Source organism: Centruroides sculpturatus, unplaced genomic scaffold (genome assembly GCF_000671375.1).
Source record: "Centruroides sculpturatus isolate CEXI.00-Female unplaced genomic scaffold, Cexi_2.0 scaffold1142, whole genome shotgun sequence".
NCBI lineage: Eukaryota > Metazoa > Arthropoda > Arachnida > Scorpiones > Buthidae > Centruroides > Centruroides sculpturatus.
In genome coordinates this window covers 254641-281729 of record NW_019385483.1, presented here as the reverse complement: position 1 = coordinate 281729, position 27089 = coordinate 254641, and the positions used below count along the sequence as shown (strand labels likewise).

Below are 27089 nucleotides of genomic sequence, written 5' to 3'. Positions count from 1 at the left end.
AAAATAACTTCAATTCTTTCTTATTTACAATAGCGCCATGTTTTTCTTGTGAGAAAATAAACAAACATCGTAATAACACCTAAAATTGGAGACTTCTGGCTCACCCTGTAGTTATTGACGTTCAAGAATTTTATAATTATACTAGCTGCAAGGACCCGCTTCGCTGGGCAAAAAGCAACGATAGTGAAGATTAAGATAATTACATTATAGCTANTAAGCAATTAGATAAGTAATATAAATGTAGACTGTTTCATCTCGAATTTAGCTATTTTTTTACCCTTCAGTATTTAATCCTCGATATAACAATATTTTTATAATCTACGGACGAGCCAGGTGTTGACATGCTTTACTCTCAGCCATATAATTGTTTATTTATATAGTATATTGAGGTCAGACTCACCACATTGATTATTTTGGACTGTGTTTTTTTAAGAATAATATTTAAGAAGTGTTGTTGTGTTTTTATAGATATAGTTTGTTTATGAAAAAATTTTAGTTTTTGACTTCTGAAAATATTTACAATGAACAACTATATTTTGACTCTTGCTATGTTATGAACCACATTGTTGAACTTAAGATCCTTGTAAAAAAAATAAGGAAATACTACTTGTGTAAAATGGATATCACCAGTCTCACTATTGTTAGAAGAAACGTTTATTTATAATTATTTATATATTTAATTATTATCGAATGAAAAATGCTTAATATATCTTGAGATACGACACGAGTAGTAGTAGTTTGGGCTGTACTAATCACAAATCCTAATTAAATTAATTTTATTTTAACAATAAGGCAAGGGTTAATATATTTTATTTAATTGTTAAATATTGTTGAATTAATTATTTTGTCTAAGAGAATAGACATTCGAAATAAGATCAATTGACTTTTTTTTTATTATAAAATTAAGTTGTGACAATTTGCAATAATAAGCATAATTTAAAAAAATAAATAAATAAACAAATATCTCCTAAATTTTGTACCGTTACCAAATTGTCATCTTTTAATTTGCTCTGATATTAGAACAAACTTTTATTTCAAAAAATTAAGCTTATTATTGCAAATATACACAAATTGCCACAAATTACTTTTATACAAATTACAAATTATAGTAACTGCCGAATTTCGTAGAAATTAGAGTGTATAGCAAATAAAACAGTGAGATAACTTTTGATGACTCCTCTAGAGTGTATGTTTTATATCCTACCGTTGTTACAATTTCTTTAATTCTATTGATTTCTTTTAAGCGGTTCTGTATATTGGAACAATACAAAACGGTTTTTCTAACCACCACTCTGAATGCTGAAAGGCTAAGGTAAAAGTAAAAAGCCACTATAAATATCCCCATGATAGGAACACGCCTGTTTAAAACCACTTTTATGTCAAAGAATTGATGTATATTGTATATTTTTTGCTCTTTCCCAAGGCAAAATCTCGATTTTGTTGATGTTAATTCTTATTCTTTATGATTACTATTTTAAATCTAATTAGAATTTTAGTGTTGATTAAAACATAATAATACATTATGTTGTTTTCTTACTTTCCAAACAGGAGAAAAAGGGATAAAATGTCGTATGGATAACATTTTTCTTCTTGGAATTATTCGTGCTAGAAAATATGACATGAAAAGATCTTTGAAACTGCTGAAGAATTATTATGAAGTGAGAATACAGTATCCTCAGTACTTTAAAGATCTACTTCCTTCTAAATTGAAACATGTTTTATCACTGAATGGTATTCAAATCTTACCAAAACCAGATAGTAAAGGAAGATTTATTTCTTTTAGTCAATTCAGTAAGTAGACCTGTTGTTATTTAATTCTTACTAAGCATATATAGAAAATTAAAATATATGAGATAAATATAAAGAAAATACATATGTAGAAAACATAAACAATCGAATCTAGTGTTTTAACTTATTTTCAAAAATTGTGTCGCATACTTATATAACCTTTTGTAGTTATGTTGACATTTGCGAATTTTTACAGGTAAAGTAAGGAGGAAGGAATTAAAGTTATTTTGATGGTAGACAAAATAGTCAGTGAAATCTTGCGTAAATCCAAAACATGACCTGTTGCATAAAATGCTTGTAATTGTCACGAACTGTACTAATTAGAATTTATAAGCAAAATGTAACCTACTCTTGTATCAAATTACAAGCTACTTGTCGTACGCAAATTTGACTACTGTCCTTAATAATCAGTAAGAAACTGCGTATACTTCCTACGAGCTATAAGTTAAATGAAACTTGTAACTGATAACGTGTGAGTTGTAATTTTCATACACCTGGATCTAACATTATGTGTGATAAATGCAATGTTTTAATATAACCAGTTAAAATGTTCAGCAACGTCTGCAGGTTACAAGTCACTATCACCAAAATAACTTCAATTCTTTCTTATTTACAATAGCGCCATGTTTTTCTTGTGAGAAAATAAACAAACATCGTAATAACACCTAAAATTGGAGACTTCTGGCTCACCCTGTAGTTATTGACGTTCAAGAATTTTATAATTATACTAGCTGCAAGGACCCGCTTCGCTGGGCAAAAAGCAACGATAGTGAAGATTAAGATAATTACATTATAGCCAATCTTACCCGTTTTCACTAAATGCAAGAATTAGGTCCCCCGTTTCCAGACTAATTAGAGAATTTTTACGTTTAGTCAAACGAACTATTTTCAACGTTTCTGGAACGTTTACAATCGTTCTATAATCGAACCAATATTCGAATTTCATGTTCGAATTTAATTCGAACAAATTCGAACAAAACATTCGAAATACAAAGCCACTTTCAACCACTTTCAGCCTCATATCTCCCGCACCCTTATAGCTATCGAGACGCAACCACCCCTATGCACGAATGGAGACTTGGGGCTACCACCACATACAAACACCATTCACGTGCGATTTGTAGTTTTGGCGGAAAAGTGAAATATAGGGACATACATGTCCATTTATATATATATAGATAGATATAGATATAGATATAGATTACAACATTTTTGTACAGTTGTTGAATTATTCTTTAAAATTATTTGTTATTTTTTATTACAAAAACAATACTTCAAAAGTAATGTAAGAATGCATTCGTTATAAGTTTATTATTATTACAACTATTTTTAATTAAAGATTATGAAGAATGTGAGATACGCAGTGGGTCAGGGGTTAATCTGGCACTGACCACTTAATCTGCACAGGCTGGTAAAGCCCGATCTCGGAGTCGTTCGGATGGCTAGGAGGGCAAATCGAGTGGGGAGTGCGTCGGTAATTCGACAGGTTTCCTCGGATAGACAGGAGACAGGTTTAACAAATAACAAAATAAATGTTTATTCTATAACTAAAGTAATTTACAGGAGTATACAAGTCACTGATTATTGCCTAAATGCGGAAATACAAGTATATAATCGCTCTAACTATTCACTATGTCTCGTGAGAGGGTTTACACAGGCTCTAGAGTGAGAGAGTTATATTGGCGGTCAATTATACCTTATGTTGGAGGACGGTATGCGACGATCATCCTGGACTATGGAAGCGGGCTGTCTGTCACAGGCTTATATCTTCTACCGGCTTCTCCTTGGGCAGGATTGGGACGGGAGACACTGTATTCAGACCTTCCAGATGATCGCTCGGAGGACGTTCGCACTGAGGGAACGATCGCCCGGAACTTCCCGTGACGATCGTTTTTATACGATCGTCGTTGGCACTGATCCAACAAATCGTTCACTCGTTATGCTGACTAATTATCACGCGCACGTTGACTAATTAACAAACGGACGATGTGTAAGATTCGACATCCGACCTATTTCCGTTATAACGTGTGATAAAATTTTTTCATCTTCTAAGGTAAAAATATGTTAAACTCAAAAATTTACTCCCTGTAAACCCTCGGGCTCACAAAGAATTTATGCGTAGCAGTTGAATTCCTTTGTGAGAACAATAGTTTCTTTGTCTATCTGATCGGCAGTAATGTAGTCTAGAAAGTGAAGAGTATAGAAATCTCTATAGTAAAGATGAAGGAAATAGAGGATAGTTTCTATATTATATTGAAAAAAATTGTAAAAGGTTTATTTTCTGTAACTTGAAATAATTTATCATAAAAATTTTATAAAAGTTAGATTAATATTTCAACAGTATTAGTTAATATTCAGATTTTATGTTTATTTAATTCCTGTTTAATTATTTGATTCAATATATGAATGTACTTGAGAAGACAGATAATGATCTCTCTTCATTTTTATTTGTCACTGATTCTCGAGACCCAAATAAACGAGGATTTCTACATTCGAACAGGTATTTTATTTTCCATTTATTTCGGTCATATGAATATATAAACCGAAAGTTGAAATTCTAAATCATATTTTACATGATATTTTTAAGAAAATTAAATATATTTACAATTTAAATTATTTTTTTTATTAATATTCAGCAATACGAATTGATCGAAGAAAGAAGATTAATAAAAAAATCTTTTATTTAAATATAGTTATGCTTCTAACTATGCTTGTAAGCCATATTCTCATATTGAAATATTAATTTTCTTAGGTAAATGGGATACTTCTGTTGCAAATGGAACAGATATAATTCGTTATTTTTTACTTACCTTCGACCTCATGTTAAATTTTCATCGAACTCAAGAGAATTGTATGGTTATAATTGTGGATGCTGGTGGAATGACACTATCGCATTTTCTGCAGTTGTCACCAAGTTTAATCAATTCAATTGTGAACATTTTCGTGGTAAGAAATTATTGATTAATATTAAATTTTGTATTCTGTAATATAGTAAAATAAGTTATAATGAAAACAGCATAATTTACCATGCAGTTTAGAAACATATATTGAAAATTCAGTGGCATAGATGATTTTACTATGAAAGCAAGTCAAGTTCTTTTAATTCATAATTACATTCCGTAACGTATTGCAGTGTTTATTAAACAACGTTCCGCTTTTTAATAAAGGGACCTTATATACAGGGACAGAACGACATTAAGATTTTCGATCTCTTGAATTTATCCTGGATTTCTAGCTGAGGCCGAAACAGCCGGAATATTATAAATTATATTGCCATTCTTATACACAAAACATATTTAAATACTCAACAGTGATATATAAATTTTGTAATTAATTAACTTCACGCTGCGTAATTCCCATATATTTATCCAGCAAGTAAATGGAAAAATATTTGAATGACTTATTGTGTGAATCATAGTAACAATAGCTCATATATTTCTAATGATGATATTAATTTGTATTACAATCTTTACCGTAGAGTTCTAACAAGTCATCTATTTATAGTATTTAGTAATTCCCATATATTTATCCAGCAAGTAAATGGAAAAATATTTGAATGACTTATTGTGTAAATCATGGTAACAATATCTCATATATTTCTAATGATGATACTAATTTGTACTAAAATCTTTATTATTACACTGTAGAGTTCTAACGAGATAAAATAAATTTGTATAAAACTTACTTACTTTTTATTTTTAGAAAGATACTTATCCGCTTCGATACAAGGAAATACATTATGTCAACGTGAATATTATAATAAAAGCAATTTTAACTATGGCATTTCCACTTTTAACAACTAAACTCAAGGAAAGAGTAAGTAGAGAAAAATAATTTAACTTTATAATTTAAATAATTTAATATTCTTTAACAATTTTCAAACATTTAAAACAATATTTTTTTCTGTAAGAAAAACTTGGATTTGGAAACTTGGTTATGGTAGAGTATATCTATTTATCCTGTGTTTATCCCAAATCGACATGTTCGATTATAATTAAATTAAAAAGAGACGTTATCTTATCTAAATTATGAAATATTGTAAATGAATGGCAAAAAAACCATTAATAATAAAAAACCATAATTATAAATTATTGACAGTACAGTTTGCAGTTTCATTCTAATATATGACGATTTGGAAGAGTATATTGGGAATTCTAATAAATATTATTGGTTCCATGTGTTCATTTCTTCTACTACTATGTGTTGTTACGGGTTAGATTTTCAATGACATTAACTTTGCTTACAAGTCTGAAAAATAAACAAGTATAATAGACCCCTATAATACGGTAAATACATTTTATATGAATTCCTGTTCTTCGAACACTTAAATACATAAGTTAATCACAGCCCGGCACGTATACAGTTCAGAGACTATGGCTGTTTGAAAAGTTTTCTTTTATAAAATTAATCGAGTGTAAACTAATTTGACTCAAAATTTCCAAAACACGTATAATTTATTGGGAAATAATTTAATAAAATTGTAGAATTACTCATCGAGTGTGCACCGTTTGACGACGCCATTGCGTAAGCTTGTTTTCGAGGTGGAGCGGCGCATCGAACGGCGGGCGCGTGTTTTCTGATAAGTTATTTTTCTGCCAAAAATTCGCTTAACATTAGAGACAACATTAATATAAATATAATTTTTATGGCCGTTAAATAATAAATGGTTTTTAGTAGCTCCACTACTCGTTTAAACTCAACGGTTTGTGCAATATCAGCTATTGGTCTAGATTCGACCAATCCTGTCGCGACACGAGTCGGCGATGACGTTTTACCGTATTATACGAGTTTCTTTTAGCGTGTTTATACGAATACGATCGCAATTTTTTGCCGTTATATACGAATCCGTATTATATGAACCTCTTTTTATACTGTACAGCATATAATAGAAACAAACAAAATCACATATTTTAAATTTTTATACAGCAAATTATTTACTTTATATATTATTTTACTAATTTCAAAAAAGATGTTTTCATTTCGCAGTTCACTTCATTCCGACATGTCTACTTTGCACGAATTCATTCATCCGGATTTTTTGCCTTTGGAATTGGGAGGTAATTTGCCTTCCGATGCGAGTGAATTCAATAATATGATTAGAGCCAACGAAGAATTCTTTCGCAAAAACGAAGAATATTTGAGATTGTACGAAGAGGAAAGAAATAAGCACTTCAGTCAAGGCAAATTTACGTATATTGGTGAAGATTTTGAAGACGAAAAAGTTAAGAAGTTTCTAGAGAAATCGGAAGAAAAATTTAAATGTTATTCCGATGATCCAGAAGCATTTATGGCTTCTCTGAAACAAGATTCAGAATTGGAAATTACACAATTTTGAATGATATACAATTATTTTGTTCTGGGTTATGTTATTATTTACGAGGAAAAATCTTAACTAACAAATTAAACATGTATTTTCTATCATTTATGTATTGTATACTAAGATAAAGGTTTGTCTTTATCCTTCATTTTAACACAGAATATTTAGGAAAAAAGCGTCTATTGTACTGACGCCACCCGGCAATATTGTTTTTTTACTGTATTATGGTTTAAAATTAAAAAAAATAATAAAGTGGTGATTTTTATTTACATGGTAAACAGAAGTTTAAGAAACTTATTTACCATTAAAATATATGACATACATGGTTTTGTGAAATCAGCCGGGGGTACTTATATACTAAGATTGTACCACTTAATCGGCGCTAATTGGTAAAACTAGTTCTCCATAGTTTCTGATCGTAAGATCCGATCTTACGTCAAGATTTTGACCGGGAGGGCTTTTGTACTAGATCCAAATTATAGGATTCGAATCTAAGTCAAGATGCTGACACCAGTTAATCACATTTATATCTGCGGATTAACACGCGAGTAGAGATCTGCTTCAGGAAACAATCCAGAGACATGTCTTAACCAGTAAAGTAGTAAAATTTAATAAATCTAAAAATAACAATATTCTACAAAAAGGAAATTAGATAAACAATCAAATCAAACGAACAAGACGACGAATAAATTACTCAAACGCGTCGAGAGAGAAATATATTCTTAACCTATACATTTACGAGAGAGAGAGAGCTCACAATTCCTTAAATAACATACAACCTGTTAAAGGAGCTTTGTCGTCGTCTTATCGGCGAAGGTCTTTCATTTATAAAGTTCTCATTCTCCTATTCATGGAGAAGGTATTGTTATTCCCAACATCTAATATATCTCGTATGTTCTGTATGAGTATTAACTCGGTAGCATTCGCCTATGGTCGTTGCTCTTATGGAGCCTGCATGGACTTCGTCTCCCTCATCTGGGATCTGTTGAAGAACTCTCCGAATTCGACTGAACTTTGACTATATCTTCGGATTTACGACCAATTATCATTCTAGGATTTTTCCACGTGAACGGATGAGAAGGGGAAAGAAGTGAGGGGTAGACAGTTCTCATCGAAGCGAGATTTCTTTACAGATAAGGGAAAAACAGAGGATGCTCATACTTTCGTCAAAAGAAGTGACTCTCCTATCTGTTTTCCCACGCTAGAAAAACGTTATTTTCCCATCATAATGATAGAATAATTTTCTGTAAAGAGTTTACTTTAACTTTAAATTATTATTTTAGACCCGGGGCTATTCGGATCTCACAGTTGAAGAAGCTGCTTACGTATGATACAACACAAATAATATTGTGTGAATAAATATGTAGATATTATAATATTATCATTATTATTAACATTTCTATTTAATAATTAGGATAGATATTGGTCAACAAAGTATAGAAAGTGAATTAAAATAAACAAAGATTAAGCAGTTCAGTAAAACCAAGGGAAGATAAAGGTCAGGTGTAAGAAAACTTTAAAGAGAAATAGAAATGAAAGCAATGTAACAAAAGGTAAATGTAATTACATGTTGTGCCATCTCTTGATGATTACAAAATTTAAACAGCATTATATATACTTTGAAACATCTGAAAATGATTCCATGTAAAATATTAGAACGTCTTAGTCGTCTTAAGAGCTACTTTTGAATTCACTACGAATTTAAAGGACTTATCATAGTTTTTAATAGGAAAGTTATCTAAAACTTTATTAAACAAACATATACTGTACATTTCGGCCATATTATTATCCTTCATCAGATGCTCTTAATACAGTAATGAATTTATTAATTAAAAATACATATTGTGAAATAATTACAATTATAAACTCTATTCTTGCAACTTAAAATTTATTTTATATACTAATATTCAATTTTAAATGAGTGAAATAAGTGATAATTAGTGATATTGCCGATAGATGCAAAGATGGTGAGTGTATTCAAACTAGGGTTTCTCATTTTCAGGTCCTTCCCTTGACTTAGGATTTCGAGGAAAAAGTGATCAGTTTTCTGCGATATAATCGATTATTTTTAAGATGTAATTTAAAGTTTGTGATCGAATAATATAATTTTTACTCGTCTTTTAAGTAATCTAATACATCTTACAACTTCCAAAGTAATAATATTAATAATGCAGCGTGAACTATATATTAAAAATTACTTTTGAATTACCTAGAAATTTTTACAAATAGAAAAAAATTTATTAAAGCTTATTGGAATCTGCCTACAACAACAACAACTGCAAAAACAAAGAAAATGCCATTGTAATGAGTTAAATATTTAAAAAAAAACATGAAATTAAAAAATAATATTCGTGTTTTAATAAAACATAATACAAAATATTATTGTAAATTTTTATTTACAATCATAAAATTAAATAAAGTATTGTTGAAACATAGAAAATGTTCTTACTTCCAAACAGAGAAAGCGATTCGTACGTTCTCTCGTCCCATGATTTCTTTTGAGATTGAAATTTAATTCCCCAAATAACAGCTCGATGAAAGCACGTTAATTACGAATAAACAGACTTCCCGTCTTACCCCATGGCTCCATCTTCACCACTTTCCCCTACATCATACTTTCTCTTTAACAATAGAGTAGTGTCGATAATGTATCTAACTTTCTTTAAGGAAAAATTTTATAGTTTAAATAACGTGACTTCTGCCGAAATTAAAAGTTCCTGTATACTTAATCAGGGCCTAAAATTTCCCAAACACTTACTATTCAAGAACTTTCGATATTAATCGAAAGTCGCGTTATTTTAATTCAAACGTCTTCCTCTGAAAGTATCAGATACATGAGTAAATACAAAATTTTTCTTCTGTTGGAAAAACTTGAGGTATGAGATAAAGATGATCTTAAGATCCGCTTGTCATCAACAAAATATTATTCAGGATGACAAGAGAAACTTGATCAATATCAATGGCGTGCTATCATTGGAAGCGCCGCTTCCCTTGTATTTTCTAAAAAAATAAATACATATTGTGCGATTATTTTCATATAATTAAATTTGTCAATAATATTTATTTATAACCGCATTATATATTTTATTACAAATTTCTATACTACATGTGAAAAAACGATAAGATTGCAAAGGTCTGCTTGCTACTGGTTTCTTTCTAATTAAATTACTTTAAAAACATGTATCTTGTTACATCATAAAACTGTGCTGTTTGTTACAATACAGGTTTCTTTTCCATTAAAAGCATATTATCTTTTAACATTTTGACAGTATACGTTTGCACTATAGAATATTCTAAACCTTCGAAACACAGAGTGTACAGGCAAAATACAAGGTATTTTGTTTCGTTTTTGACTACGATCTGTACTATTTACTAATCGGACACTATCAGTAGCGTAGCGTAGGGTGGGCGGCAGGGGCGGCCCGCCCCGGGCGGCAAAATTACGTTTTAGGGGCGGCAAAATTTCACAATAAATAATAATAATACTTGTAAGAATTTGAACCATTTTATTTCATATTTTCGTTTACCTATGATTCGTATCGATTGAAATGAGCACGGAATTGCGTTACCATCCGACTCGCCGACCGGGCGCGACCTGTCGACGTATTTTTTTTTTTTTTTTGCCTGTACGATTCATTCGTAACAATATACACCTCCAATATCCAATATCCCAAATATAGGTCACTCGCGTTACTCCCATTCAAGTCTCCCTAGTCGCTAACTGGAACTGATTTAGAACCGGCATGCACTGCAAGTTATTATTCGCATTGCAAAATGATATACGCATGCGTCAAGAACTTCTGTTCGAACAAACCTCACGTGCTGTCCGGGTCAGCGATTTTAAAAAGCTGGCAACACTAGCACGGAATTGTTCATTACTTATTCTGTGACGAAACTAAATTTTAGAATTTTAAATTGAGATACCTAAATACGGGGGCGCCGAAATTTTCTACCGCCCCGGGCGGCTGACACCCACGCTACGCCACTAAAAAAATACACCAATTTAATAAGTTTTATTAAAAAAACAATGTATAAGTAGTCAACCATACTAACATTAATTTTTAAGAGAACATAGAGAGATATAAATGGTTTACATCATTAATTCTCTTTATTTAAAATTAAATTGAATATCCATGCCTTGACAATGATTACGTGACATTTGTCAGGAATGAAAGTATCTGTAAACTTTTGATATTGGTAATTATACAAATATTATCGTCCACTGTATTATCTAACATTTAAAAATAAAATTCTATGACCTTTGATCCGAAGTAATCAACAGTTTCTGCCTTACGAAATAGCTCGTGACGCTTCATAGTGGGCGTACTCTCAGCAGCGGTGTCATTCCGTGGTATAAATAATAAATTCATATCAATAATAAATTTCTGTTACAAATAAAAATAATAATATACTAGTAATAAATAAATTATACTTTATGAGAACCGGACATCAGAAGAGTTTGATTGTTAAAAAGATTAATATTCTTAAATTTTGACAGTTAAAGGTCTAGGGGGTAAAAAGATAAATGAGGTATCGTTAGTGGGGTTGGACTTTATGACTATTTTACTCGTTATAAATATTTACAATTTTTACATAAACCTTACCTTACACTCAAAATTAAGCTTTTTATCGTTTTAAGTTATAAATATAGAAATGTTATTGTAATAAAATATGATGACAGATGACGTTAACAAAATTCTAAATGTTGCAGAAAATTTTGAGAAACTGGTTGCTGGTCTATTTTAAATTGCAGCCGAATAAAATAAATTAAAATTAAGTATAGATTCTCGGTCCCAAAATGATGTTTTAAAAAATAAAACTTACACTTTTAGTTATATTTCATGCATAAAATGCCTACACGCGCAATATAATATTATATGATTTAAGTATACAATCAATAGAGAAATTAACAGATAAATGTAAAAAAAAATTTAAAATTTTAGTTGAAAAACTAAACTTGATGCGCCAATGCCTATGTTGACATTCCAGAAAAAGTCTAGAAGACATACGAGTGAGGTCATGGTTTAGAATGCATTGATGGATATTTTTATTGTTAGGGCCGTTTTGTTAGAGTAAAATAACAAGTAAATTTTCGCTTTATTTTGCTTACAAGTAAGTAAACTATGATATTTGATTTATAAGAAATCAAGATGAGATAACTGACGATAGAATGTTTAATTCTAGCGTCGTGAAGTTCTGGAGTTCAAACTTTATTTAACACGTCAAATTGTTTTGTAATGAACATTGACTTAAATTAACGTACCAAATTATACAAAAAATTTAACGGGCAAAAGTCATAATATATACGTCGGATAGTTTCCCCATGCATTAAATTTCCAGTAGGTAAGAAAGTAAAGACAGGTAGGGGTAAACCACTAGATCACCAAAGGCATTATCGGCGATTAACATTTTATCGGACTTGCCTAGAGCAAATACTAGAAGGACCCCTGAGATAGTAGAAGGAGGGAGAGCACTTGAATAGTTCAACCCAGATACCACTAATATACAAAAAGAAATGACAGTAAGATAATTGTCTACTTCGAATATACTCAGTTTGAGAGGCAGAGGAAGAAACCATGGACGGCCCTCTCTAGACTCCTAATAAAAAAAACTTTTTATTGTTTACACCTTGTATATACATTAAAAAAATAATAATAAAAAACATGTGTGATAATCTGGCGTATACGCTTTTATTATGTGAAAGTATATTCTAAAAATAAAGGTTTACATAGTACAGTGTTATTATTTCATTTAAGTCACAAAGGTATGACATTAAATTATCATATAGTATATTGAATATTGAACCTTCCTAATATTGTTATCAGTGCTGAAATACGTTGAAAACCGGTTGGTGTAATACATAATTATGTATATTGCAAGTACTGTAGAGCGTTTTTGTAATAACGACTGCGAACATGTACTTATCATGCTTGTCAAACTAAACCTCGTCTTTTTGTGACGTGCCGGGAGTAGTTTAACAACTATTAAAAAAAAAAAATTATGTTACAAATAAAATTGCAGCTTCCCGTTTTGTGGCAACAGTTTCAAAAACGCCAGAACCCTATGAGGCCCGAGGCGTGTTAAAAATCTAAAAAAACAAAAAAAAAAAGTGAGAAATGAGAGAGGAGATCATAGCTTTGATTCTAACGCTCGTTAAAACTGATAGAAAACGTAAATAAAAACATAAAAGAATTAAAGTTTTTAGTAGAGAGAGAGAGGGAGAAGAAAATAAATCTTATAAAGGCGATCTAGCTCATAGATTACGTTTCAAACTTTCAAGAATTCGATCATAAAAAATTATTAAAAACGAGCGGGAGTTTCAAAGTTCCATTAAGTTCCCTTGACCGAACAATGACGCGATGTCGAATATGACCCATCGTGTCATATTTGACATCTGTTATCTACCCGGATACAAGCGGAAAGCGAGAGATCCGAAACAGAATTATTTAAAATTTCCGATGTTACGGAAAGACTCGGATTTTCACATTGTGACTTATCCGATTAATCTTTAGTATTCTACATATGGACTCGACAGTCCTAACATCACTATTCCCTTTTAAACTGTTGTTTTTTCTATACTTCGTCGCCGTACTTTTCGACACATATAGAAACATATCGACCGACTTCTCTGAACAATCGACTTTACTACGGACCGGCTCCAACAGTCGACGACATGTTTTATAAAATATCAAATTTAGCGTTAATAAACGAATTTAGTTTTAACAGGGCATCGTACATTAAGTAAGGAACTTACATAATGTACGATGTACATAATTTTTATAGTGTACTTTCTCTCTGTCTCTCTCTCTCTCGAATGAAAAATTCTTTTTCATTTTTATTTATGTTATCTTTCAGTTTTTACGAGGGTTAGAATCAAACTTCGATCCCCTGATTTGACATCCTTTTTAGATTTTTAACACGTGATCCCGAGCAATACTCGAGCTCACGTGTTAAAATCAATTAAAAAAAGATCGATGCTATAAACGATCTCTTGTTGACAGAATACAAATTTCATTTGACACCGAAGTTTTTCGTGGCAAATTGATTTGGAAGACTAAAATTTTGGCAATTAAAAATTTCTATAAAACAGATAAAACAAACAACTTAATCTTCAAATTTTTGCGCTTTTCCCCGTAAAAGTTTTCGGCCTTGAAATCTAAAATCGATTTTGGGTAGTCGAAAAATTAGTAATTTTTCAGGAATTGGTCTGTTCCACATATGATGAGTGCTACTCTCAACTGGTCGATGGTCATCCGGGAGGCAAAATAATACATCAATGATAGACTAAATACAAAATTTTTTAATGTTTTAATTAGGAAAAATAATTGGAAAGGAAAAAACCAGATGTTAGAATTTTTTAAACTTTTTACTGGTTCCAATTCGTTACTTTTACAAATAACTGCTGCATATTTATGTCCTTAGGTTATTTTTCTCAGACTGAATTCTACATTGTCGCTTCAGAGCAAACTTCATCATTAATTTTTGAGAAAAAAGTAAGTTAAAATAAATTTATTATTTACACTAAAAGTGCATATGGATTAATTTTCGGGGTACCATTTCTGCGACCTTTAACCACCAAAATGTTATGCAGCATCAATGTCACTTCACTTTTATAAAACAAATTACAAATACTAATAGCGAGAAAAGCTGTTAATAAAGCTTTTATAGGAAAGCCAAACACATACATTTTGGTTCAACAAACCAACCAATTGCTTCGCACAAAACATATTATTTATTTAATAGATTCGTTTCTCCTGTTCTCGGATGTTTTGTATTAGAAAATGCCATTTGTTTAGGTATTAGAAACGTAAAAAAATCCTAGAGAAATTCACCTGACCAGCCTATTTGTATGCTTCGAATCTGTGACCAGTTAGTTAAGGACAGAACCTCTCAAATGTGTGTTCAATGGTTTTATTTAAATGAATCATACAGTTGCTAGAAGGGATACATAACTCTAGTGGCCCATAAGTTATGGGCCATAAATATATAGTTTAAATCGGGGTGTCGTTGTTAGTCAGATTCACTCGTACTAGGCGGAAGTGTATTCGATTACATAGCCTTGATACTGTACTAAATGTATGAACCTTCATCATTGGCTTGCATCTAGAGACTTTACGATACTGCCAATACCGATATTGATACTTTTCCTCGGATATCAGATCAGATATCGTTCAAAATCGTTTCCTTCACACACTGGACATTAGCAGGACAAGATCAGGAGCTTTTTTTGTGTATACAAGACTTTCCTGATATCAGCAATTTCTACTCGCATCAGAAAAGAAAAGGAGTGATTTCTGTAAATGTCACTTCTCTGAGGAAGTTTAGTTGCCTACAGGAAAAGCAGAGTCTTCCTACTTTTTTAAAGTAAATATTATATTAAACTAGTTTTCTTTAATATTTCTTGTTGTTTGTGGAGTTTGAATTTCAATTAACACAAGGTGTGCTTCTATTTAAACACTTGGCGGGATTCCATCTTTATTTAGTTTAAATTTTTTTTACTGCAATAAATATACAAAATTAACAACAGAAAAATAGAAATGTAAAGAAATCTTACTAACATTTAATAAAATATACAACTTGAAAAAAATCCGGAATTTTTTTGAATTTCTCGAGGTTTAATTGTGCGCAGAGCAGAAAAATGTGAAAATTTGGGTGGAGCCATGTTTATATTTTGAAAACATTAAGAACATATATACCAGCAAAAATTATTTTAAGTAGTAAGCAATTATTTGTATTGGCACTTGTACAAGTACGTCACACCTGAAAAGTGGCCAAAAGGATAAAATCACAAAAAAGTTGTAGTTGATCGCGTGTTCATTTTTCACTAGTGGCTAGTCACAGAGAATTTCCTTACGTTTTTTCTATTTGTAACATCTAAACCGACACCACTTTCAAATAAGAAGCTCATCCAGATGACATTCTCATTGAATGATCATCCACGTGTTATGTTGCTTTAGCGTAAGTAACGTTTATGTTAATTACGTTGTTACGTTACCTGTCACGTGTCCCGAAACTTTACTGTTGTTTCCAACTTTCACGACTGTCCGCTTTCGAAACCTCTCGTTTGAGATTAAAAGACATAGTTGTATAAAGGGTCTGTTTAATAAGTAGAAAACAGACGTTTACGTAACTTACGCCGTTTTTAGAACAGAACCTTGCTATGAAATTTGTAGCAAAGTTCTGTTGTAAAAATGGCGTAAGTTACGTAAACGTCTGTTTTCTACTTATTAAATTTCAAGAGTTTCTAATTTTTTTTACAAAATTCTGTGACGTATTATTAAATGGTTTAGAAGTCTATACATAAGAAACAGGCAATTACACATTTATTACATTTTATACACAAGTTTGTAGATTTTTAAACTCAATATACAGTTAGCTCTTAATTAATTATTATTTGAGACACAAAGTAAACTTATGGATAAATATTGTAACTTCTACAAAGACACCTCTCGATGATGTGTTATCTGTACGACTTTCTCGTTTGTCAACTTTTTGTTAACAATAGAGGAATATGAATGTCCGAAGTTTTAATATTAGTGCATAAAATTTATATTTAGAAGGAACTTCCTAACTCTGAGGACTATTTTAATGTATTTAGGTGTAAATGTTGAGTGGGAATATATAATTTATATTACAATTGACAAATTTGTTGCATTCTAATCAATACACTTTGCTGTCTACTTTTCCCCAGTTCGCTGCTTTTCCCTCCCTCTCAACTTTTCTGTCATTATTCTATGTTGTGCAATATAATAATATATTAAAAATTTTGATAATATTTTCGGATTACATTTATAAAGTCTCAGAGTCAGAATGTCTCGATATTTGAACTCTAAAAGTGTGTAACGACTTAAAGTTTTATTAAAATTTTTCATATTTTATATTCAATTGTTTTTCTCATATACAGTATATAAAGTGATGTGAAACCTATTAATATCCAAACTTTTATAAGAAAATTTATAGAGAAAAGCAATGTATTGATATTTTTTCAGGTAATCCAGGCATACAAAACTAGTTTCCAAGGTTGAGTATTATAAAAAATTAATTATTAGAAATTATTAGAAAAGATCATAATAACGATAACGGAGCTAATAGAAGCACATTAAAAGTCCTGCTACACAGCAGGAATTTTAATGAAAAATACAAGCAAAAAGTATTGTATTTCTGCTGTATTTAACGTAAAATTTTTCGATCTTATACTGTTTTCGGAATAAAATAATAGTGAGTTATTAAATAATAACACTGATTGGATTTATATTCATGTATATATTCAAAAGCTGTGCTATAAAATAATTAATTATATTGTGTAGTTGTAGAGAAATATAATATTTTAGGAAATATAAATGCGATGAAAACATTTATCTACAGTACATGTCAAAGTTAATTGATGCAAATTACTCGTTTTGAGAATTGCTCGTTAAGCAAGGTTCCAATGTATTTTAAAATAATTAACTAATGTATTATATTTATAAAATTCAGGAAATGGTAAATATTTTTGCAAGCAATTAGCCTTGGATTGAAAGCGATTATGACGTCAAATAAAAAACAGCCATGTGTTATCATCCATGACATTTAAAAAATTTTTTACGTTTCACAGAAGATACTTGGAAACACACAGGTAAGTAGAATTCTCTTTGTTAAACACACAGGTAAGTAGAGTTCTCCTGGTTTGTAATGTAAATACTGTGGTCTTAAAGTCATATAATATATAGGGGAGATCGGGGCAACTTCGGCATGCGGGGCAAGTTTGTCAAGCGCTTTTTTTAAAAAACAAATTAAAAGAAGACTTTGGTTATAGGTTAGGCAGTTGNAGTGTTCAATTAATAATCGATTGCCTTAAATGGTTTACTTATTGAGCAATTTAATTAATATTTTATGAAAATAATTAATAAAAATTAACAATTTTACTAAGTTTGTTTTTTTATTCTGTAATTAAAATTTAATTATAAATTTTTTTAAAGAAAATCTGTAAAAAAGGGAAAACGTTCAGACGTGTATACTACTACAACAATACACAGGCTTAAAATTAATGTATTTCTTTAGAGTTTGATGTAAATTTCTTTATTGATTGTATAAATCAATAAAGCTTGTTTGATTGTATAAATATACCGCTTGTTTAATAAAATAATATTTTCAATATAAAATTTTATAATGAGCATCTGAAAAAACAGTTGCGTGTAAAGTTTCTGTTATACTCAACCTTGGAAACTAGTTTTAGATCTTGAAAGTTATCAATAGGTTTTTTTATTTTATAAATATTTTAAAGAAAAGTTTACTATTATAAGTCAAATATTAAAAAAATTTAAGTATTAAAAGTTTCAAATTTCTATTTGAAATTTTGAAAATATTTAAAATTTAATTATCACTGACATTATTATAAATTAAACGTTATTTTACAATAATATATTTAAGTTACTTATATATTAATAATATATTTTTACAGAAATTGTAAAATAATAAGTAAAATAATTGCTGTTGTGAGTAAAAAAATAGGATAAGAAATCTTACATCCAACGAAGTAAGAAGGAAATTAAATTTTAAAAAAATTCGAAAATACCTTTAAATAAAATTAAAGTTCGATATAGCGAAATTTATTGGCCTGTAAAATTAGCACTAAATCGAATATAAAGATTTTCAAAAATATGATTCTGTTGGAATTCAAGAATACGAACAGAATCGATAAGCACCAACACAGCTTCCTGAGCTGTGTTGGTGCTTATCGATGTCTGTTTGTTCAGCCAGTTCAAGTAAAATGCCTTTTGTTTTCAGTGTCTAAGAGAAGAAAATAATGATGTTCTTGAATGCTTACAATTGTTAGACATCACCAAAAATAATTGTGAACACGCCATTTTTAACACGGCTGTTTAATGTATATTTTTATTATTTACATAATGTTACGCTTTAATTTTTTATATTTTGTATAAATTTATGTTTTTTATTTTTTTATTTGTATAATTTTATGAACATTAACTGAAGAGGGATGTATCGGTCCGAAATACATTTTAAATGCTTTATATAATATATTGTCAAAACAGCCATACTGTAGAGAATTATTAAAGATTTAGTAAATTATTTTTCGTTCACCGCTATGATAAGCCCTCAACTATATTTATTTAATTGATATAGACTTTATTTTTTTTATCGTTTGGCATTATGGGCCTTGAAAGCCCTTAGTTACAGTCACAATCCTTCTCCCTCTCGTTCGGTGTATAGCCTGCCTTTGCCAATCTTCGATTCCGAAGTCTCGAAGATCTTCAGTTACCCCTTTTTCTGGGACGGCCTCTTGGCCTTTTTCCTTTCCTCTCATAGTTGAGCCCTCGTGAAGCTGTATTATTATAGGAAGTCTTGCGACATGACTTAGTTACTAATCTTTTGGCCTTAATCACCTGTGTGATCGTGGTCTTGTCGTAGGTTGTCTGCAGTTTCTGGTTTGTTCTTCACCTCCATATTCTTCTGATACCGTTATCATTATTGTCTTTTACATGTTGGAAGATTTTCCTTAGTATTTTTTTCAAATTTTAGTAGTTTTAGTTTTTCCTGATTTATCCATACAGAATCGCAGGTCTATCAACGACTGATATACATTTAGCTCTGTCTTTTTGCTAAGGAGTCTGCTTTTTTAGTATATTTGTGAGCCCGCAGTAGATTTTGTTTTCCTTTAGCTAACGAGTTTTTATCTCCTTGATGTGATTGTTTCTGTTCATGTCACTTCCTAAGTAAACAAACCGAGGCTGAATGGGGTAGCTAACGAAGAAGTTAAAATTATGTCAATAATAAATGAACAATAACAAAATTATTATATTATGAATTCACTATNAAATATTAAAAAAATTTAAGTATTAAAAGTTTCAAATTTCTATTTGAAATTTTGAAAATATTTAAAATTTAATTATCACTGACATTATTATAAATTAAACGTTATTTTACAATAATATATTTAAGTTACTTATATATTAATAATATATTTTTACAGAAATTGTAAAATAATAAGTAAAATAATTGCTGTTGTGAGTAAAAAAATAGGATAAGAAATCTTACATCCAACGAAGTAAGAAGGAAATTAAATTTTAAAAAAATTCGAAAATACCTTTAAATAAAATTAAAGTTCGATATAGCGAAATTTATTGGCCTGTAAAATTAGCACTAAATCGAATATAAAGATTTTCAAAAATATGATTCTGTTGGAATTCAAGAATACGAACAGAATCGATAAGCACCAACACAGCTTCCTGAGCTGTGTTGGTGCTTATCGATGTCTGTTTGTTCAGCCAGTTCAAGTAAAATGCCTTTTGTTTTCAGTGTCTAAGAGAAGAAAATAATGATGTTCTTGAATGCTTACAATTGTTAGACATCACCAAAAATAATTGTGAACACGCCATTTTTAACACGGCTGTTTAATGTATATTTTTATTATTTACATAATGTTACGCTTTAATTTTTTATATTTTGTATAAATTTATGTTTTTTATTTTTTTATTTGTATAATTTTATGAACATTAACTGAAGAGGGATGTATCGGTCCGAAATACATTTTAAATGCTTTATATAATATATTGTCAAAACAGCCATACTGTAGAGAATTATTAAAGATTTAGTAAATTATTTTTCGTTCACCGCTATGATAAGCCCTCAACTATATTTATTTAATTGATATAGACTTTATTTTTTTTATCGTTTGGCATTATGGGCCTTGAAAGCCCTTAGTTACAGTCACAATCCTTCTCCCTCTCGTTCGGTGTATAGCCTGCCTTTGCCAATCTTCGATTCCGAAGTCTCGAAGATCTTCAGTTACCCCTTTTTCTGGGACGGCCTCTTGGCCTCTTGGCCTTTTTCCTTTCCTCTCATAGTTGAGCCCTCGTGAAGCTGTATTATTATAGGAAGTCTTGCGACATGACTTAGTTACTAATCTTTTGGCCTTAATCACCTGTGTGATCGTGGTCTTGTCGTAGGTTGTCTGCAGTTTCTGGTTTGTTCTTCACCTCCATATTCTTCTGATACCGTTATCATTATTGTCTTTTACATGTTGGAAGATTTTTCTTAGTATTTTTTTTCAAATTTTAGTAGTTTTAGTTTTTCCTGATTTATCCATATAGAATCGCAGGTCTATCAACGACTGATATACAGTTAGCTCTGTCTTTTTGCTAAGGAGTCTGCTTTTTTAGTATATTTGTGAGCCCGCAGTAGATTTTGTTTTCCTTTAGCTAACGAGTTTTTATCTCCTTGATGTGATTGTTTCTGTTCATGTCACTTCCTAAGTAAAGAAACCGAGGCTGAATGGGGTAGCTAACGAAGAAGTTAAAATTATGTATATAATAAATCAAAAATAACAAAATTATTACATTATATCCTTTATTTATTATATTTGGCACATTATTATTTAAATTAGATAAGAAATAATCAATAAATTTGTATGAAAAATAAATTACTAAAAAACACCTTGCACACATCCCGTTTCGCCCCGCACTCGGAAAAGAATGGAGTATGAGATTAGTGGTCAGATATTAGAAAAAAAATATTAGACTTGTTGCTTACAAAACTCGCAAACCAGCACGGAATCGTCATCGTCGCTGTCAAAACCCGTACAAGACATATGAGCTCATTTTTTGCATGCGACACATGAACACGAATCTTCAATCGACTGTAAGTCTCGGTGCAATATAATAGTCAAGTCGTGTCATCTCCTTCCGAGTAATCGTTTCCTTTTCCTTCTTATTTACTAGACTTTATTTTTTCTCCTTTACCTTTTCCTTTTATTTTTCTTTTACGAGAAACCGTCCCATTGTGCTCCACCCATCGTGCCTTAAAACACGTGCTACTAAAAATCAAGTAGAGAAAAAAGTTTATGCTTACTTTATGCGTTATTTCATTCTCAAATTTAAACGAATAAATCTTTAATAAACTAGACTATATAAATTTGTTTAAATTGTAAAATATATCCTATACTTTCATTGTTTTAAAGTTGATACACTTGTAATTTCACCAAAAAATCACGACACAAGGTTTATTGGTCAACGACAAAGCGAATCTCGGTAATCAACTAATCACACTGACATTGTTGTCACAGTCTGAGTGTAGGACAGGGAGCAAACCAATTACCTCACCTCTCTTTCATATATAAATTGTCTTTTCCATTCCGGAAGCCCCGGGTTCCTTTACTAGAAGAATTCCGTAATGCTAAATGCATATTGTCTACGGTTAGATGTTCTTTGTAAAATTCTTTCTCTTTAGAAATAACCATACATTCAGTCTACCCTTCATTCATGATCAACCCATGCTCTTGCCAGGTGTTGCTAATTTTGACGGTAACGTCGTCACCTTTCCTTGAGATTATCCAATTACAAAAAACTCATCCGCATACTCTAGTAGTGGCGGTTTGTCTCTTCACTCATTTTCCTTCTTATTGTGTATCTCCAGAACCATTCTGACAACATTTTCTAGAGCGATGTAAGAGAAGAGGAGACAGAGAGTTTCCCTGTTTCAATCCGGTTTTCCTCTCTGTTTTGATATAGACTATGAAAAATAAAACAACATTAAAGGCTAAAAACGATAGATTATTGAATTGAATCTTATTAAATCCTTAATAGAGCCGATTATAATTATTTATGCAAAGCTAATTTTAAGAATTTTGGTAAACAAGTAATTGTGACATTGAAACGATTAAATTTCCGTAGATAATTAATAAGAAAATTGTAATATTGAGTTCATTTAATTTAGAAAATGCGTTTATAATAAGAAAACCAGTTTGATACTTGCAATAAAAATGCAAGTTTTTTTCTAATCTGACTAAACTTTAAGAATGAAGATAGAGTATATTTTTGTTCTCGTAAAACATTTTAAATATTAATCATAAACGTTCGAACTTTTTCAATTGAAATTATATAATTTTTACAGAATTTTATAAGCGCAATGGAGATTAAAGATTCAATATTTCCGAAAGAAAAAGAAGAGGAATTTCCTTGGGATGATAAAGCACTTCAAGCATTCAAAAAGGTTATAAGTAAGTAGAAATATTAATTAAAATTAGAAGAAAATTAAATATATTCAAGATTCATTGTATTTTACTATGTTGAGTATAAATATATTGCGGTGTAAACTTAGAATTGATATAAAATGTTAGATTAGATTAAACGAATTTTTCTAATGTTTTCTTTTCGGGATGTTATATATAACAAACAGAAAAAATGAACATTAGCCAAAAAATTACTCCCGTCTTCAAGATATTTTATATTTTTAGACTCGGAGGATCTTGAAACGTCAGAAAATAGTTGAAGGTTTTTTCTGTATTTGTTAGTGTTAGTGTGTTTGGGCGCACAAGATTTTGTTTACCCATATAAAATGTTTATAACACTTGTTTCTTCTGTCGAAAATTTTTGAAAATTTGAAGGGAGAAAGTTTGTGTATTAGGGATTGATGATATATTTTTGGAGTTAAAAGTTAAGGGGTACGGAGACAAAGGAAACTCGTGTCTCATATTTCGAGTATAGTCAGAATTGTTGACGTTTTTCACTTGTTATTAGCATTTCTATTATCTTATAAAACTCATCTTTACCGTCAAAATGAAGCTCTTTGCTATTTAATAATAATTAGTACCAAAAAAATTAAAAATAAAATAACATAACAGATGGCGCCACACACAAATTTGAAATCTCGCCGGAAAAGTTACGCAGTTCGTTGCTGGATTTGTATTTCGTTTTGTAATCCAATACATCTTTAAATGTCGACTGTTTTTTGGCTCATCCTTCTCATTGTCTGTGCTAACTATGGGCCTATATATCAACGTTGCGAGTAAAGCGTTGATACATGTTTTTTCAATAACTTAAGAAAAGAAGTTCAATTCTTTCAACATTGTTTAGTCTGGAAAATCGAAGGAGTTTTCCAAAGAGAGTTCTAAATTACATTCAACAGAGCTCTCCGCTCTTAGCGCAAAGTGTAGTTTAAGTTAATTTTAAATATTTATATTAAAATTAGTTTAAAATTAAATGCTTTAAATATAGTTAAAATGCAAATCAGAAATACAATGTTAATATTGGACGCACTGTAAAGGAACGATGCTTCTCTGAAGGAAAGTCTATGTAAAACTGGATCTAAAGGGTAGAAATATGATGAAGCTTTATATGGCTAAATATAGCCCTATGGAATTTATATGGCTAAATATAGCTTTATATAGCCCTTTGTTAAAACACGACGAGCTAAAATATACTACATAGAGTGGCTGTTACCTTCGATACAGCGCACTTGGTAGCAACGATGGCTACTATCGACCGCCATTTTACTTTAAGTCAAAACATCGAAGTCTGTATCACGTGCTGNAATGCTTTAAATACAATTAAAATGCAAATCAGAAATACAATGTTAATATTGGGCACACTTTAAACGAACGATGCTTCTCTGAAGGAAAGTCTATGTAAAACTGGATGTAAAGGGTAGAAATGTGAAGAAGCTCGCCCGTTGGTAAAACACTACTAGCTAGAATATACTACATAGAGTGGCTGTTACCTTCGATACAGCGCTCTTGATGGCAACAACGGGTACTATCGACCTCCATTTTACTTTAAGTAAACACATCGAAGTCTGTATTACGTGTTCGGTTGGATTGTCACATTAGAATCTATTTTTTTCATCTATATTTAGTTTGTTTTGATATCCCATTGATTTGACATTCATGCAATTAGATAAGTAATATAAATCTACACTGCTTCATCTGGAATTTAGCTATTTTTTACCCTTTAGTACTTAATTTTCGATATAACAATATTTTTATAATCTACGTCGAGCCAGGTGTTTAAGTGTTTCACTCTCAGCCATATAATTGTTCATAGTATATTCAGGTCAGACTGATCTGTACCATACTCACTACATTGATTATTTTGGACTGAGTTTTTCTTCAAAAGAATATAAGAAGTGTTTTTGTGTTTTTATAATAGACTAGCTGCAAGTACCCCCTTCGCTGGGTTTTTATTTGTGGGCAAAAAGTAACGATAGTGAAAATTAATTCGTGGTTAGGCGCGCGGGGTGATATAAAACCCCCGGGGTGTTTAAACGCGTGTATTTTTTTAAAATTTTTTGTGCTTAAAAATGATGCTCTCAGTACCTTCCTTCCATGGTGTGAAGATCGCACCGAAAAAATCTCAAATTTGCACGAAAAAAATTTTTTCCATAGACTTACAATGAAAATCAGTGGGGTACTATAGTCCCCCGCGCGGCTAACGGTGTAATTTTTTTCGCGCGACTAACGGAGGTGGGCCGATCTGACTTCGTGTTTTGAGGGAAAGCTTATTGGTTGATATAGAGTCAGTCATAATAGAAATGACCAATTAGAGCATAAAAGGCGTAAAAACAGGATTTTTAAAGCCAATAAACGGCAAAAAATTTTCCCATAGACTTAACATTGACAGTTTGAAAGGTGGCGTNTGGGTCGATCTGACTTCGTGTTTTGAGGGAAAGCTTATTGGTTGATATAGAGTCAGTCATGATAGAAATGACCAATTAGAGCATAAAAGGCGTAAAAACAGGATTTTTAAAGCCAATAAACGGCAAAAAATTTTCCCATAGACTTAACATTGACAGTTTGAAAGGTGGCGTATTTTGGCGATATTTATTGCTAAATGATGTTGAAAACATGTTTATTCGTCTAAATAATGTCAAGCGACTTATTATTAGCAAATTAGAATTGGAAAAAAAAATTAAAACACGCGATTTTATAGCGATTGTTTACATACTTCCATGTGGTGGCCTTCGGGGGCGTGGCATTTCGCAGGAATATTTCCAGCAATTGTTTTTATAGGTCGATCTAATAACAGACATATAAATTAACCAATTACAGTGCAAAAGAATTTACTATCGATGTTATCTGCCAATAATCTCCATTTTTACCTCTACTTGCGGTATGATTTTAGATGGTGTATTTTTGGAAATTTTAAGATATTTTTGGCCCGGGGTTTGATACAAAGAATTTAATTTTTGTAATAGTTAGAAAACACACGCAGGAAGACGATTGACAGCTTAGATAGCATCAGACTTGTTTACAGTTTGTAAAATACACTCTTGAATTTGATCAATGTTTTTTGAAAAATTTCTAAAAACGGGAGACTTTCTGTTTTTCGTTACGAATAAATAAAAACGATATATTTGAAGTAGTTTTCTTCAATAATACATCAAAAACACATGCCCACAAACATCCGAAATGAAAAAATCGCGAAAAAAACTATGAGTTTTGAAAAATTGAATTTTGAATCAAGGGTTCTATAGTTCCCCGCGCGCCTAACCGTGCGGAAATAATTGGCGCGCCTAACCGTGGGTTAAGATAATTACATTATAGCCAATTATACCCGTTTTCACAGAATGCAAGAATTACGTCCCCCGTTTCTAGACTAATTAGAGAATTTTCACGTCCAGTCAAACGAACTATTTTCAATTTGATTAATTTTCTGGAACGTTTACAATCGTTCTATAATCGAACAAATTCGAATTTAAATTCGAATTCTAAAATTTTTTAAATCGAAATAGAAAATCTTCTACTTTAAATCACTTTCAAGCCCATATCTACCGCACCATTATAGCTATCGAGACGCAACCACCACAGTGCACGAAAGGAGACTTGGGGCTACTGCCACATACGAACACCATTCATGTGCGATGTATAGTTTTGGCTGAAAAGTGAAATATAGGGACACAAACGTCCATTTTTATACTAATATGTATAAAAATAGACGTTTGTGTCGCTATGTACGTATAATTTTTTGGAAATAATCCGTATAAACTACGCTATAAACAAAAAATTGTAGGATTACTTACCGAGTGTGCACCATTCGACATCGCCATTGCTCAAGCTTGTTTTCGTCGCGGAACAGCTCAGCAAACAGCGGCAGATTTCTAATAAAATTATTTTTCTGCGAAAACTTCGTTGAACTTTGGAGACATCATTAATATAAATAATTTTAATCGCCGTTGAATAAGAAATGTTTCTTTCACAAGAAATGTATAAAAT

General features: G+C 30.9%; 2 protein-coding genes across 4 annotated transcripts in view; both read left to right on the top strand.

Moving 5' to 3' along the window:
• The first annotated feature begins 1592 nt into the window (after positions 1-1592).
• LOC111639397 (alpha-tocopherol transfer protein-like) overlaps positions 1593-27089 on the top strand; it is a 247341-nt gene continuing 221844 nt past the window's right edge. Inside the window, exons 1-2 of one of the 3 annotated variants that reach the window (XM_023385279.1) lie at positions 1593-1791; positions 22994-23099. In XM_023385279.1, coding sequence (XP_023241047.1) covers positions 1729-1791; positions 22994-23099 — 169 coding nt within the window. In that variant the 5' untranslated portion in view covers positions 1593-1728. Of the gene's footprint in view, positions 1792-15994; positions 16064-22993; positions 23100-27089 lie in introns of those variants that run through there. The other 2 variants (XM_023385278.1, XM_023385281.1) reach the window with 2 other exon arrangements.
• LOC111639402 (clavesin-2-like) lies at positions 4493-5793 on the top strand. Its single transcript, XM_023385290.1, has 3 exons — positions 4493-4734; positions 5491-5604; positions 5699-5793. Exons 1-3 carry the CDS (start codon positions 4609-4611, stop codon positions 5729-5731), a joined length of 273 nt encoding a protein of 90 aa, XP_023241058.1. The 5' UTR covers positions 4493-4608; the 3' UTR covers positions 5732-5793.

What these genes read in the sequence shown, in the direction of transcription:
- LOC111639402 (XM_023385290.1), top strand. Translation starts at nt 4,609, where the DNA reads ATGTTAAATTTTCATCGAACTCAAGAGAATTGTATGGTTATAATTGTG. An exon ending in CAATTGTGAACATTTTCGTG is followed by an intron (nt 4,735 to 5,490) that starts GTAAGAAATTAT and finishes TTTTATTTTTAG; the next exon opens with AAAGATACTTATCCGCTTCG. An exon ending in CAACTAAACTCAAGGAAAGA is followed by an intron (nt 5,605 to 5,698) that starts GTAAGTAGAGAA and finishes TTTTTCTGTAAG; the next exon opens with AAAAACTTGGATTTGGAAAC.